The 16,255-nt window shown below is 38.2% G+C and overlaps 1 protein-coding gene across 2 annotated transcripts in view; it reads left to right on the top strand.

Moving 5' to 3' along the window:
- Window positions 1-16,255, top strand: part of LOC129732824 (U4/U6.U5 small nuclear ribonucleoprotein 27 kDa protein) — a 49,255-nt gene that overhangs the window by 10,790 nt on the left and 22,210 nt on the right. For both annotated transcript variants that reach the window (XM_055694105.1, XM_055694104.1), the window contains exon 3: window positions 13,503-13,619. In XM_055694105.1, the coding sequence (XP_055550080.1) occupies window positions 13,503-13,619 (117 nt within the window). The remainder of the gene's footprint in view (window positions 1-13,502; window positions 13,620-16,255) is intronic.

The raw sequence follows: 16,255 nt of genomic DNA, 5'->3' as shown, positions 1-16,255 counted from the left end.
TTTTTTCGACTGTATTGTTGTTTTCAAAAAACTCATTAATTTGGCAATGAACACCTGAACCGCAACAGTATCATGATGGAGTACTTCCGATATTATGATGAAGCTGATATTCTTAAGTGTTCCAGATCCTGAATAGTAAACAACGAAGGGATGAATGGTGGCTTGACTATTATTCCAACAACTACATGATCACAAAATGATAAAGACGTATTAAAATGAGCTTGACTGTTCAATATTTTTAATTTTGCAATAACGTTTTCGTTTGATTTGCGTAAGCTTGATGAGCACCGATGGTCAGGAAAGGGTTTACAGCATTTGGGCTTGGTGTATTCTGTTTTTACTTTATTCATCTTCACAAAATGCAAACTGTTACTAACACTTCTGGACCCTTCTAACAGATATTATAGGTAACCCATTAGTTATTGGTTGCGTAATTTACAAACAGTTATTATTAGTAAACAAGTAGGTAGTGTTGCACGACAAACATATTTTTTATAAAACATTCGGCAAGGGGGAACGTGTAGGTAGGCTAAGGTACAGCGCTTGAGTTATTTATCCAATCGTTTTGTTGTCAAAAAATGAATTGTATATTTTTGATCAAGCATTCTAATGAACGTATGGTTTTTGCTGGAGAACCACGGACAAATTAAGAAAAACGTGTATTTTCCTGAATATTAATAATTTTTCGAGCTTAAATTTAAAATAACCCGAAAACCGATGCCTTCAGTATGTTAACTATCAAGAGCTTTTTGATTCAACATGACTCTCTGCATCTTTTCAAATCATCAGAATACAAATATTTTGAAAAATATTTGAATTAGAATTTTTATAAAAAAAATAATCTACCATAAAAAAATATTTTTCAGTTCTCCATCCTGGACTTTTTTTAAAGTTGCGTATTGACGTCAATTTCTTAAAAAAAAAATAAAAAAAAATCAACTCTTTTTTTAAATTGAAATGTTTGTTTTAAATTTATTTTGGTCAAAAAAAATTTTTTTGTACAGTGTAAATTTTTTTATGATGCATTTTTGTTTTCCTACAACTCATTCTCAGACAGTTTTTCTATACAACCAACGGTTTCTGGGCTACAATGCTTCGAATAAAACCTATGCGAAAAGGCATACGCCCTTTTAGAATATAACTCATGGGCGTAAAAAATCTCTCCATCTGTGAAGAATGCTCAGTTTGCTAAGACAAATACGTGTGCAAAGTTTCATTCAAATCTAAAATGGTCGATATTCGACCATAGGTTATTTGGCGCGATCTTGCTCGTATGCAAATTATACTCCCGGAACTTATCGAGGATCTGTCGCAGGGTGAAAATTTGATTCGTCGTGGAACGCCCCTGTCGAAAACCAGTCAGGTATTCGCCAACAAAGGATTCCGTTAACGGTCTCAATCTGAAGAATAGGATACGGGAGAGCACTTTATATGCGGAGTTGAGCAACGTAATGCCTCGATAGTTGCAACATACCAATCGATGACCCTTCTTACAGATTGGGCATATGGAGCCTTCCAACCAGTCGTTCGGCATTTGTTTATTCGTTCATCCGTCACTATTTTCAGACCAGTCACTTAAAAGTTACTTTTTCATCAAAAGGTCACCACAGACAAACAGACGTACCTCTGCGAAGAAAAATTCTGAAAAATCTTCGTCCTTGTTCGAAACGTTACACTCATGCGCCACCATGTGAGCTTATTGCCTACTGACTTAGGGACCATACTTAAATGACGTAGCATTTATGGGGGGAGGGGGTATATCATCATTTTGTGACAAGCTGTGACAAGGAGGTTGGGGGGGTTGTGGTAAAATCGACGTAGCATTTTTTTAAAGACTGATTTTTTTTTGCAGAAAAAATGTATTCTAAAAATACACTAAAACATTGCACAAAGTATTGCAGCGAAATCTGTCGAAATGTTTTTATCTATGGCATTCTGAAATCTTCTAAAAGCTCTGCTACATAAACAATCACTTGGATTTCCAAACACACAATCTGTTTTGAATACAAAAATCTTTGCTTTTTTGTGGCTTTTAATAGTGAAAATTACAAGATACTCGTTTCATTTCCGGAATAGTTTCTGTGTTTTCTGCAGACATGGATCATACTAAGTTGTTTAAACACCTTTACTGCCGGTACCCGGATAACTGTCCCATAATGAAAAACAACATGTTGAGAAAACGGTGATTTAATGTTATCCTTGAATTTTCGGATTTCCAGCAATTACATCCAGAACCAATGACCATAACAGTTTCATTGCACCACAAGTTTATCGTTGAGAACAAAAAAACATAGATGGAATTGGTTTTACGTTATCTAACTTGAAAAAAAGACAAAATGGGACAAAATATGCGGGTACATTTCAAAAGTACTCGCATATTTTGTCCCATCACATATAAATTCAACCAGCAACCGGCAGTATCATTGGCAACGTAGATTGTACTACAGAAAAACAACATGAGTCTAGGTAATTAAATGACATGCTTCTATATGCCTGAATTAAGCCGATATACAGTAATCTGGAGTAAAATTAAATGTTTGTAGTTTGTACCACTATGCAGTGGGACTGTAATGCGGGTACTTTCAATATGGGACAAAAACAACTTGGTATTTTTTCCATGTTTTTCCATACAAAAGTATCAATTTTAATTTTTTCCTAGAAAATATGATAACAATTAAGTCGATTCCCGATGATAACTCAAAAGTGACCAAAATCAGTATGGGACAGTTATGCGGGTACCGGCAGTTTACTCCTTGTACCAAAATACAAGCCCTTCGAAGCAGAAGATGCAGTCACGAGTCTATAAGTTGTAAATAAAGTGAATTAAACACGGTTTTTTTTCAAGTATTTTTTGTATGTATGTTACTACAGTCAGGTTTTTATTACGTACCTCGTAAAAAAACGCGTTAATTCGAAAATCCACGTAAAAAAACGCACTAATTATTTAAAGTATTTAAAATTGTCCTCTTTGACGGTCATTCCGGATCTTTTGTAGGGCGGTGGGTGTTTTTTGGACTTAGTCTTCTACTAGATAAACGCTTAAACGTTTCTGGTTCCAAACCCACGTTAATTCAAAAATTCGTTAAAAAGTTTTTGAATTAGCGCGGTATCGCGTGAAAAAACCGCGTTAATTCAAAAATCCGCGTAAAAAACTGCATTAATTAAAAAATCCGCGTAAAAAAAACTCGTGAAAAATGCTACGTCATTTAAGTATGTTCCCTTATTCTCGTAAAACGGTTTTTGTCTTTGCTAATGGGTGTGCACGCTTGCTTAAACCAACCCCAGCGGCATTACTGACGGTTTTTGTCTTTGATAATGAATATACACGCATGCTTATAGCGACACTAGTGGCATTATTGCCCACTAAGCAAAATTTTAAAATTATCGTTGTTTTTCTGGTCGATGAAATCGTCATCGAGTGGCGCGTAGGGATGGGCGATACTGCCTGAAGTATCGATACCTGAGTACTGGAATACTTTTGCACAAAACGATACCAAGTATCGTGGTATCGGTATAGAAAGTATCGATGCCAAAATACTCGATGCTTTTGGCTGAAGTATCGATACCTCTGGTATCGATACTTGCATCGCTTATCCCCAATAGAAGGCATCGGTGGTATCGGTATCGTTTCAACGTATCGTTGGCAAAGTATCGATACCGCTACTAATCGCTAGCGTATTGATGCCAAAATACTCGATACTTCGGCTCCATGTATCGATACCGTACACTTAAGTCACTTTTTCAAAGATATTTGACGAGCACATCTTTCAGCTGAAACAGTTTGCAACGCTTTAATTTCTCAACATTCGTTGTCAGAGACAGTAATTCAAACTAAGCGTGTTAATGTTGACACTAGCAATACTCAAAGGGAGAGATATGCGGAGAGAATGTTGTGAGCCAAACGAACAAGAAAGGTAAAGCATTGAGAGGTATTGAAAACAGGAACAATAAAGGATATATTCATTTTCACATGTTTTTCATGTTCTATTGCTAAACAATGAATTGAGAAATTGCTTTGTCACAAAGATTTTCAACTGATGGTTCACAATCCTTTTGTATGGTCAACAAAAAAAAAGCAAAGCCTTGGTGCTACATTCCGATTCATAACTCGACCTCCTGTTTATTATACACAGACTTCGCAGTGTACAGGACAACTGCGGGCTAGCGCTACGATCCTACTGACACTAACAGACTCTCCCGAGTCGAGACTCGAACCTACGACGACTGGCTTGTTAGGTCAGCATCGTACCTCGAGACCTGCTGGGATGGTCAACAAAATAATGGTCAATTATGTTGAAAGTATATGAACCATAAACATAAAATTTAACACTTTCGCAATTTTTGTGATGCACTTTATTATTCCCCAGGGCATCCACCGTCACCATTAGTTATACGGGTCGAATTAAAAAGTTAGTCAACATTGCGCCTTTAAGCCCCTCTGACATGTGAAGCCTAGTTGCCAAATTGGCGGTTTTTCCATCGCTTATTTCTCTCTCTCTCTCTCTCTCTCTCTCTCTTTCTCTCTCTGAGTATCTCTAGTTGACACGAATCGAAAGAAGAGTGTTCATAATTCAAATTTGAATTTTGTGAGTCCAATTGAAAATGAAGTCACACGTTTATTTATTTTCTTCCCAGGATTTTTCACCTGGAGAAATGATTGAAACTGACTTGAATGAGATTCGATTATTAAAAAGTTCAAAAATATGAAAGCATCTGGTGACGATGAAATCTTTAACATATTAATCAAACATCTTCCTGAGTGCACAATGGAATTTTTATTAAAAAATTGCATATTTTCCCCAGATATGGAAAAATGCAATAATTACTCCAATTTTAAAGCCGGATGAGGTTTCAAGTTATCGGCCAATCAGATTACTTTCTTCAATTAGTAAACTGTTTGAGAGAATTATTCTTAACAGGACGATGTCACACATCAATGAAAGTTCAATTTTTGCAGATGAACAGTTTGGATTTCGCCATGGGCATTCCACAACTCATCAATTGCTCAGAGTTACCAATATCCACTGGAGCTGCTCTTTTAGACATAGAAAAAGCATTCGACAGTGTTTGGTATAATTTTTGATTGCGAAATCACTAACTTTTAATTTTCCAATTTTTCTAATCAAAATTTTGAAAAATTATCTAACTCATCGAACACAGCGGGTTGTCTATCAGAATGCAAAATCTGATAGATTTCTCGTCAGAGCAGGTGTGCCTGAAGGTTAAGTCTTGGGTCCAGTCCTGTACAACATATTTACTTCCGATCTTCCTGATTTGCCTGCAGGATGCACAAAGTCATTGTTCTGCGACGACACAAGCATTTCCGTAAAAGGAAAAGGTCTTTGTGTCATATGCAGTCGATTGAAGAAAAGTTTAGATATTTTTTTTTCTACTTGCAAAAGTGGAAAATCTTTTCAAATGCTTCTAAAATAAAATTGATATTTTTTTTCCAAGTCATAAACTCGTATTAAAAAAGCCATTGAAAACCATGATATGGTGGAGGTCGAGCTTGCTCGACGTTAGAATGTGTGTCAATAGTTCGGAAGCAATAATTTATACAAAAGTGTGCTGCTGATGAAAACCAACCGTGGAGAAAAAAATCTCGTCTAAGCACTGGCTCCTTTGTGAAAAAAACGTAACAACTAGAATTTTATGCTGTTTGGATACCTTCGTAGTCCTTACCAACCGTGACCAACACTTTTCAATTGATATAAAGTCACTAACTATTTGGTCAATATTTTTGATATTTTGGTCACTAAGATCATTACTATTGCATTGCCTAACCGCTTTGAGGCCTGCTCTTTCCAACTGGCTGCAACCGTCGGTTTATCCGTGAGCAGGGGTGACATTGCGCATTTCGCTTCGAGTAACTCGAATCGAGAGAAATCAAACTCGTTCCGAGGTGGAGTTGGTATTGCGTATTATTTTCGACACCCCAATTTTATTGCAGTTTATTTCGAGCAAACATTGACTCGAAAATAAATGTCAGATTTGTCTAGGGGCTGAACAACTTTATTTTCATAAAAAATATTTCGGTAATATTATACGATATCGGTTGATAAATCTTGATATTTATCGTTTATCCGACACATTGATATCACACCGGCGCCTAATAATGCAACGATAAATACTTTATAATATTTAATATTGGAAATATTCCGCCATATATCAATAGTGTCTTGCCCCTAGAGATTGGTATTTTTCACGTTTATAATAAGATTTGTCCTTAAAACAACATATCAATCTTTGAATGTTTTACTACGATTCTTCTAGTGATGAAAATGGTTTTAGGAATATACAAAGACGTAAACAATAATACATGAGTATTAGGCTTACATTAAATGAAACAAAGTTAGTTATTTTCTGATGCAAAAGATTTTTTTTTCATGGTTTCGTCAACATTTCAAGATAAGGCGGGGAACACTCAAACCTATTTGAAGTACAATATTTCATTTTCCTCCAAACTGCACTAGTACAATCCCTGTTCCGTTAAAGTTAGCTCCTACTTTAAATCTAATCGCTAGTGGATCCTACCAAATTAATGTATTTCCGCTCCACAGATGTTTAGTGAAATTATTTATGTTTTAGTCAACAAACTTAGGTACAAACGAACGCCTTCAACTTATCGACCATTTTTTATCACTTTCGAGCTAAAAAATGCTCGATCAAACCATTACGTAATGCCATTTTTGCTCGAAGATCAACTGCAATAATACGCCATCTACTCGTTTCGAGCTCGAATCGAAATCGCCAATGTCAAATGTGGTCGAAACGAACAAAAATCACTCGAAACGAAATGCGCAATGCCACCCCAGGTTTCCGTCCTTGTCATTACACATGACCGGCGCAGAAAAATTTCTACTTCGGACTCTGTTGACTATTCTATAGAAGCCCCGCGCATTATTCCTAGCAAAATTGTCCTGTGCGCTGGTGAGCACCTGCTCCTCGTGCTCGCGCTTCTTCCGGAGGTGGACTCTGTTTTCTGCAGCTCTTGCCTCCCTTAATCTCTCTCTGTTCTGACGCGTAGCCGCAGTGAGCATGCGGCTTCTGGTACGGTTCTTCTAGTTTGTCGCTCTCTGGCACTAGGTATTAATCCAGCCGTTAGGCTGTCTTTCACGCGTCGTGCCTACCACCTCTCTCGCCATCGCCATCGTTTCAATAGCACTGTGAATACTACTCCATAGCCCATTTATGTTTCCCTCTCGCTCCTCGTGCTGTTCTGCGAACTTTCGATCCAGCTCTCCGGCGTATGCTTCTGCTACGCCATCAGCCTGCAGCCACTGTATGTTGAAACGCATCGTCCTCTCTGTGCACGTTCAGCACGTGCGACAACCGCGCGCGGATCTTACAAACGACGAGATAATGGTCAGAGATATCTCGTCGTTTGGTCCCCGAAAAGACCTAACATCAGTAACATCCGAAAAGCGCCGACTTTCAATCAGTGCGTGATCGATTGTACAGCAGGCTTCTCCATTTGGATGCCTCCAGGTGTATTTCCGAATATTCTAACGTGGAAAATAGGAGCCACATATGACCATTCCTCTGGCCGCGGGAAAGTTTATCAGCCAGGCCGTTTCATTGGTTGACGAGTGAAGGATGCCGCGTATGACGCCCCTTCCCAGTCAGCATACAACCAAAGCTTCTACCGGGGGTTGGTTACCCGATCTCCACTAAGGTTACTCGTATTCCGGTCGGCACCTCGTGGAGGTTGGGATAGGAGTTGCTGGACACAGGTGAATGACCACATTAGGGTCTCAAGTTACACGTGTTCAACCATTTACCAACCCACTTAGGCCGTTACAAATTTTATTCACATTTTACGTGACGGAAAAAAAGTTCAAGCCGTTTTGTCAATATTATTGGTTTTTCGACAGCGTATATGCTAAATTTGGCAACAAACAAGTCCAGTGACAGCGACATTTTATTATTATTGTTAATCATTTTGCTTGCCTTTTGGCATAATAGTACAATGTTTTTTTTTTTTGAACATTTATTTGAGTACAAGTTACAAACGTCGTAATTGTATTTACAAATTTTTTATCAAAGAAATTTCTTTTTTTCGTCACGGTGTTATTTATTCTTCGCCCTCCCCTTGGCTAACTTTAATAAGCTCGGACATTAAAAGAGTTCGAAATTGGTATTAGCCTAAATTACTCTTACTTAATATTAACGTTAAATTGTGAAATTTACCCTCTAGAGTCGACCGGTTTCGAGCATTATCGACACCAGCTCTCGTACAAATTTATCTGGAAACGTATAGATTTTCTCGCTTTTTCCGTACATATCCTGTACCGTACAGATTACAGATTGTTGTGAAAAATTTCAGATAAGTACAGATTATTGAAATGGTTAGAACAGATTCGACGAAACTTTGAAACAGACTTTGCAACAATATAATGAATGCGATTTTGCAATTGTTGCAATTGGTGTGACAAAAAAAAACAGAAGAATTTTTTTTCGAAAAATCGGCTTTCTGTGATTTTTGAGGTAAGGAAAATTCCTTTCTTAGTCCCAGAAAGAGCCGAGATCTTGACGTTTCATGCATTTCTAGGACATTTGGCATTAAAAAATCGATATCGACAATTTCATGTACATTTTTTCATCGATCAAAAAGTACTTTGATCGCTTTGAGGCACGTGTTCTCAAGGTACGATTGAGCTGGAATTTCGCATGGGGACTTCTTTTCGAGAAGACGAAACTTTTAAGCCCAACCGCTAAACGATATTCGAAGGTCAATTTTTTTCATGCATGTTATTGACGCCCTAACAAATATGTCGATTTTTGTATAGTTATGCATGCAACGCGATTTGCGAAATTTGTAGGATTGCGTCCAGCCATGGTATAAACACTGAACCGGGCTGCACTGGTGCGGGTTTTACATAGCAACATGATACGACGTGTCTTGCTATCACCACTCTGTATTAGTGTTAGACAGACGGCACGAAGGGCGAAACTTGAAACACCGAAGGCAGTGTCAGTGTTATATGATCGCCACTGGTGCCTTAAGCTTCGGCAAACACCGGCGTCGGTGAACCTAGCTTCGGAAAACACTGGTCTCACGTAAAGAATAATATCAGCAATGTGAGTATTTTTGGAAATGTTTCGCTTCGCATTAGCCCTAGCGGAGCCATATGGCAGCGAACGAGGTGTTTCTACGAAGTTCAAACATACGGCTACGGTGCTTTCACGAAAGTAAAGCCCTCGTTTCCGGTGTTTGCCGAAGCTTGAGGCGCCAGTGGCGATCGTATAACACTGCCACTGGCTTCGGTGTTTCAAGTTTCGCCCTTTGTATCGTCTGTCTTACACCAACACTGAGTGGCTATTGCTAAGCACGCCGTTTCGTGTTTCAAATATATCCCTCAGTGCAGAGCGTGTTTTGGACATGGCTGGTTGCGTCAAATGTCTTTTGGCCGTGTTGCCAACTGGTGCAAACCTGGTTTTATTGAATTTCGAACATGATATCCGCGATATCATGTAGCCGAGGTGAAATCCGATGATAGCTCGATTGTATGGGATATCAGGTGATATGTGTCGTGTTCTCCGGTTTCCGATATCACGAAAGCTGCTACTTCACTTAACAACGTTAGCCAAAAAAAAAATTTTTTTAAGGGGGGATTTGTTAGTAGCTTAAGTATTTATGATAAATATTAGTAAATAATGAGTATGTTTGTCCAATCACAAATGGTGACTTCTCAACACTGTTGGAAATTTGTAATTTCAATTGTTAGGATTTGTTTGCTTTCGCAATTAGGACTTATCATTCGTAGAGATTTAAACCTATTTGTCAAGAAAGGGAAATAAACTTACAACTAACTTCATTGCTAACTTATTGGCTATAAAGAGAGCTTATCGTAGCAATTGAGGATTGCAACGATTTTTGTCGAAAATTGTTAATAATTTTATTAGACATAGCTTCTAATGTTTCAACATCAGTAAGTCTATGTAATTCGAGGGTACCAAACCAAGGAGGATGCTTCAAAATCATTTTGAGAATTTTATTCTGAATCCTTTGAAGCGTTTTCTTCTTTGTTGAACAGCAACTTGACCAGATCGGTACAGCATAAAGCATTGCTGGTCTAAAAATTTGTTTGTGAATCAAAAGTTTTTTCTTTGTTTTCCTGTTAATGAGAGGATATAAACATCTTGTATATTTGATGCACTTGGCTTGTATACTCTCAATGTGCTCTTTGAAAATAAGTTTTTTATCGTAAATTAGTCCCAAGTACTTAACCTTGCCAGACCAATTTAAAATAACCCCATTCATCTTGACAACGTGATTATTGTTTGGCTTGAGGAAAGAAGCCCTAGGCTTATGCGGAAAAATTATCATTTGAGTTTTAGAAGCATTGGGAGAGATTTTCCACTTTTGCAAGTAGGAAGAAAAAATATCTAAACTTTTCTGCAATCGACTGCATATGACACGAAGACTTTTTCCTTTTACGGAAATGCTTGTGTCATCGCAGAACAATGACTTTGTGCATCCTGGAGGCAAATCAGGAAAATCTAAAGTGAATATGTTGTACAGGACTGGACCCAAGACTGAATATTGAGGCAACCTGCTCTGACAGGAAATCTATCAGATTTTAAAAACTGATAGACAACCTGCATAGCTCGATCAGTAAGATAATTTTTTAAAATTTTGATTAAGAAAATTGGAAAATTAAAAGTTTGCAATTTCGCAATCAAACCTTAATGCCAAACACTGTCGAATGCTTTTTCTATGTCCAAAAGAGTAGCTCCAGTGGAATAACCTTCAGATTTGTTAGCTCGTATCATATTAGTTACTCTGAGCAATTGATGAGTAGTTGAAATGCCCTTGGCGAAATCCAAACTGTTCATCTGCAAAAATTGAAATTTCGTTGATGTGTGACATCATTCTGTTAAGAATAATTCTGTCAAACAGTTTACTTATTGAAGAAAGCAAACTGATTGGTCGATAACTTGAAACTTCAGCTGGATTCTTATCCGGCTTTAAAATTGGAGTAATTTTTGCGTTTTTCCATAATTTGGGAAAATATGCAATTTTGAAGCAGCAATTGAAAAATTTTACTAAAAATTCCATTGTGCTCTCAGGGAGATGTTTGATTAATATGTTAAAGATTCCATCGTCACCAGGTGCTTTCATATTTTTGAAATTTTTAATGATTGATTTAATCTCATTCAAGTGAAACTAGCTTATTATTTCTGCAGGTAAAAAATTCTGGGAGACGTGTGACTTCCTTTCCAATTGGACTCACAAAATTCAAATTTGAATTTTGAACACTCTCAAACTGCTGAGCAAGTCTTTGAGCCTTTTGTTCATTGGATACAAGAAAACTTGAATAGGTTTTGAAGGTTACTTAAGAATCTTCGATAGCTTCCAAAAGAGTTTTGAATATGGTTTCAATTTTTCAACTTTAGTCTCAAATTTTTGATTTTTTGGAAAAGTAAATCTATGTTTAATCTCTTTCTGTAAATCTCTATAAATAATTTTAAAAACAGGGTCACGAGAACGTTCATATTGACGTCAGCGGACATTTTTCAAACGAATTAGAAGTTGAAGATTTTCGTCAATTATTGGTGAATCAAATTTCACTTGAGCCTTTAGAACAGAATAATTCCTGGCATCAACAGTTGCACATTTTAATGCTTCCAAAGCGAAATCAATATTCACTTCGTTTTGCAAATCAAGCTCATTATTGAAATTTCTCTCAATATCAGTTTTGTATCTTTCCCAATTAGCCTTGTTATAATTAAAAACAGAGCTCATAGGGTTTAAAACTGATTCATGTGATATAGAAAAAGTTATCGGAAGATGGTCAGAATCAAAATCAGCATGTGTGATCAATTCACTACATACATGACTTTGATCTGTTAGCACCAAATCGATTGTTGATGGATTTCTTACAGAAGAGAAACATGTAGGAATATTCGGAGACAAAACATAATAGTATCCTGAGGAACAATCATTGAATAAAATTTTGCCATTGGAATTACTTTGAGAATTATTCCATGATCGATGTTTAGCGTTAAAAACGCCGATTATAAAAAAATTTGAACGATTTCTGGTGAGTTTTTGTAAATTACTTTTAGCCGAAAAAATGATTTTAACTTCTCGTCTCGGTGCCGGCAACTGAACCGTTTCCTGTGCATGCTCTCTCACCAACCGTTCAACTTTCTCGCTTTGCATGTTCGCACACATACAGTCTTCCGTCATCTTTTTAGGCCCTAAACTGTTCGCGTCCACTATGGCCAGGGCCTTAGCCATTCAAAACGGAACCATACTCACACAAACTCATGCTCTCTTACCGATTTAGAGTATATAAACTCATGGGTGCGCGCGAAGCAAGCCATTCGCTCTCAACGAACCGTTGCCATTTGCATGCTCTCTCACCAAACATTCGACTTTCTCGCTTTGCATGTTCCCACACCTACAGTCCGTTGTCTTTCTATTAGCCATTAATAATGGATCCATGCTCACACCAATTCATGCTCTCTCACCAGTTTAGATAATACAAACTCATGTCACACACGCGCATGAATTTCGAATAATAATATGAAATCGAGACTAACATGTGAATAATAGAATTTCCAATATTGTTATCGATTTTTTGTTTTTCCAATTGCTTTCCCATCACTCTCTACAATATCGATGGTGATATGGCCTCGATAGCACGAATCGTTTGATATAAGCTGATGTGCGGTGTAGTGTGAACGGTGTTTTACACGAAAAACGCTTCGTAAGTTGCGAAGAAACCCAAATTCGCACTTTCACGGTTAGGCGTTGTTCTGCGTCAAAAAACACACCATCAAAACTTCGAATGCCGGTTGTTTTGTCATTTTACACTTCTGAGCCAAATTTGAAATTATATTTGAGCAAGTTTTTGAGCTTAATTTTAATTAATTAATTATGATTATTTTTCGAGGGCCAGTGATGAAAGTGATATTCTCAAGTACAGATTAAGGAGGAGGGGGCAATGGGAGCAAATGCCCCGGTTCCCAGGTATGGTCGCCGTGAAGGCCATACATGCAACTACAACTCGAAACCAAAGAAACATGATATTTAGGCATAACTATCTGAGATTAGCAGACCCGTTTTTTGCTCGATCACGGATGTCGGGTGGGAAGACATTTTGTCTCGGAGGGTGAAGACATTTCACAATTTGCAATTTTCTAACCTCTAAATGTTCTAAGGAGAGAGGGCCCACGGGGTGATTGTGACTGTTTATGGTTTATTTGTTATTTTTCAATTTGGTTGCGTAAGATACTTTTTTATATTGCTTTTAGAATGCGTTTCCCGAAACTATAGCATTACATTGGCGGTTCAATATTAATAATTATTAGATATTAATAAATCGTGGCAACACTTGCATGGGCGATGCAATATCCTATGCTACACAATTCGTTGTTAAAACAAATAACATAAACGAGATAATGTTATACTCGTCAAAAGATAAAGTGTATTCACTTAGTTATTATATTTTACAATTGACCAACTATTCGCCTATATTGTGTACTTTCAGAGAACGGAGGCATTCAGTAGATAGAGAGAAGAGTCGAGATCAAAGCCGGGAACGTCGTGACCGAGACAGAGAACGAGATTTACGACCTCGTGACTACAGACGGAGATCCAGGTCTAGGTGAATACAGGAAGTGTGAAGTGTATTGTATAATTTTTACCAACATATATGTTACAGATTTGTTTTTATTATCACTTTTGTTCTCTCACTTTTCTATTTTAAATCCTTCAATTTACAGGTACAGTGAGTACCTGAGCAAAATCATCTCAAATGACCTGGAAATACGCAAAATTTTAATCGACCATTTTAGTATTTTATCTGCATGAAACATTGCACACGTATTTGGCTTAGTTAACTGAGCATTTTTCACAGATGGAGAGAGCTGTTGGAAAAATTCCCGAGATTAATTAAGTGTGTACAAAAAGAGTTGATTTCTTTTAGAGAAACTTTAAGTTATTATGAAACTTAAAAAAAAAACAGTTCAGGGTGGACAAATGAAAATCAAAGTTTTCATTCAAGATAATTTAAAAAAAATCTAATTTCACCATTTCTCAAAATATTTGTATTCTAATGATTTTAAAGGAGTTACTTACTTACCTTACCAAACATTCCCAAGCCGTGGTGTGGCCTTTGCTGTACGTAAGAGTCGTGTCCATTCCACTCGGTCCAGCTCTGCAGTCTGCGTAAGGTCCGCATGGCGTCTTCCAACTGATCGATCCACCTTGCCCGCTGTGCATCTCTCCGTCTCGTCCCTGACGGATTGGTTTCAAGAACCATCTTTGCCGGGCTGTCGTCCGACATTCTTACACCAGTCCACTGCAACCTGCCTATCTTAGCGGTGTGGACGATAGATGGCTTCCCAAGCAGCTCCTGCAGTTCGTGGTTCATTCGCCTTCTCCACACTCTGTTTTCCATCTGCAGTCCACCGAAAATGGTACGCAACACCTTCCGCTGGAAGACCGCGTTAGTCCTCCACAAGCATAGTTCATGCCTCATGCCCGTAGAGGACTACCGGTCTGATCAGCGTCTTGTAGATGATTAACTTGGTGCGGCGACGAATTCTACTCGATCGGAGCGTCCTCCGGAGACCAAAGTATGCACGATTTCCTGACATAATGCGCCGTTGAATTTCTCGGCTGGTATCGTTGTCGGCAGTTACCAGTGAGCCCAGATACACGAACTCGTCGACCACCTCGATTTCATCACCACCAACTTGAACTCGCGGTGGGAGGTTAGCAATGTCTTCTCGTGAACCTCTTCATTGCATGTACTTCGTCTTCGATGCATTGATGACCAGTCTAATCCGTTTGGCTTCAGTCTTTAGTCCGATGTACGTATCCGCCATCTTGACAAAGGTCCGAGCCACAATGTCGATATCGTCAGCGAAACCAAATAGATTCTCAGTTGACACTGAGAGCTACGAATGTCAGTGTCAACACGAACGAACTGAAAGTGATAATTGCTTTCAGCTCCAATCGGTTGACAGTGGTAATGCTGACTGGCAGCATTTCTGTGATTTCGCACACGCTATGTTGCTCTAGCGATGTTTATGCGGTGTAGGATGAAGGTGCCTATCTGCTCCATTGAATTCAAGCAATGGATTGGCTCAGATCAAATAATTTTGATATTAATTAAAATATATCATTTATATCACTGACATGATTATTGACTGATAATTGACACGGGTGACACTCAATATCAGTTTGAAGAGAGTGAGAGTAAAACTGCTGTTGTATCATTTTCATTTTTCTGTGTCGAAATTCCCAACACTGATGCCACTCGTATTAATCCCCGCTCTTATAATGACACCTTTCAGGGCAATGTTAAACAGTAGGCACGAGAGAACATTACCTTGCCTTAGGCCTTTTCGGGTTTCGAAGGGGCTTTAGAGTGCCCCCGATACTCGAACTACACACATCACTCGATCTATCATCGCTTTGACCAACCGCGTCAGTTTGTCCGGAAAGGACAGTTAAGCAGTCATTTTATATCAAAAAGCTCTTGGTAGTTAACATTTTAAATGCATCGGTTTTCAAGTTCTTTTGAATTTAAGTCTGAAATTTTTTTAATATCTAGGAAAGTACACTTTTTTTATTCTTCCGTGGTTCTCCAACAAAAACCATAAGTTTATTGAAATGTATGTGTTGAGAGCAACATAGTCGACAGCATGGCATCATAGCAACATTGATGTTATGCATTGAAGCTACATAGCAACGTAGCTGCTAGGTTAGTTACTTGTTTGGAAAAATTAATGAAAATTTTCATTACCTGGTATAAGACGTATTTTTTTAGTTCGCCCTAGCTTATATAACTCAAACAGGTTGTAAGCACCAGCAGTTCATAACCACTAGGCGGATTGCAGAACTCAAGTCATTTATCAAGCAGATAATCAAGAAGCCAAGTTGTCCAGTTCCTGAAATGGAGTGGGAAAGAATTCCGAAGCTAAACAATTCCAATTACCAAGCATGGTCGTTTGCGATTCAAGCGTTGCTGAAAGGGAACAATGTTGGAAATTCATAAAACCAGGGACAGCACCGGATCCTTTGACCGAGGCTTGGACAAACGGGGATGAAAAGTCACTGGCAACGATTCAACTCACTTTGGAGGAAAGCCAGTACAGCATCATCCAGGACAAGGCCACGGCCAAAACGACTTGGGTAGCGTTGAAGGAACATTACAACAAGAAATCGCTGGGACAAAAGGTAACCCCCTTGAAGCAGATAACGAACCAGAACTACCAAGCTGGTGAAAGTATG

The sequence above is a fragment of the Wyeomyia smithii genome, chromosome 3 (genome assembly GCF_029784165.1).
Source record: "Wyeomyia smithii strain HCP4-BCI-WySm-NY-G18 chromosome 3, ASM2978416v1, whole genome shotgun sequence".
NCBI classification, from domain to species: domain Eukaryota; kingdom Metazoa; phylum Arthropoda; class Insecta; order Diptera; family Culicidae; genus Wyeomyia; species Wyeomyia smithii.
This window is presented reverse-complemented; position numbering and strand designations above follow the sequence as displayed.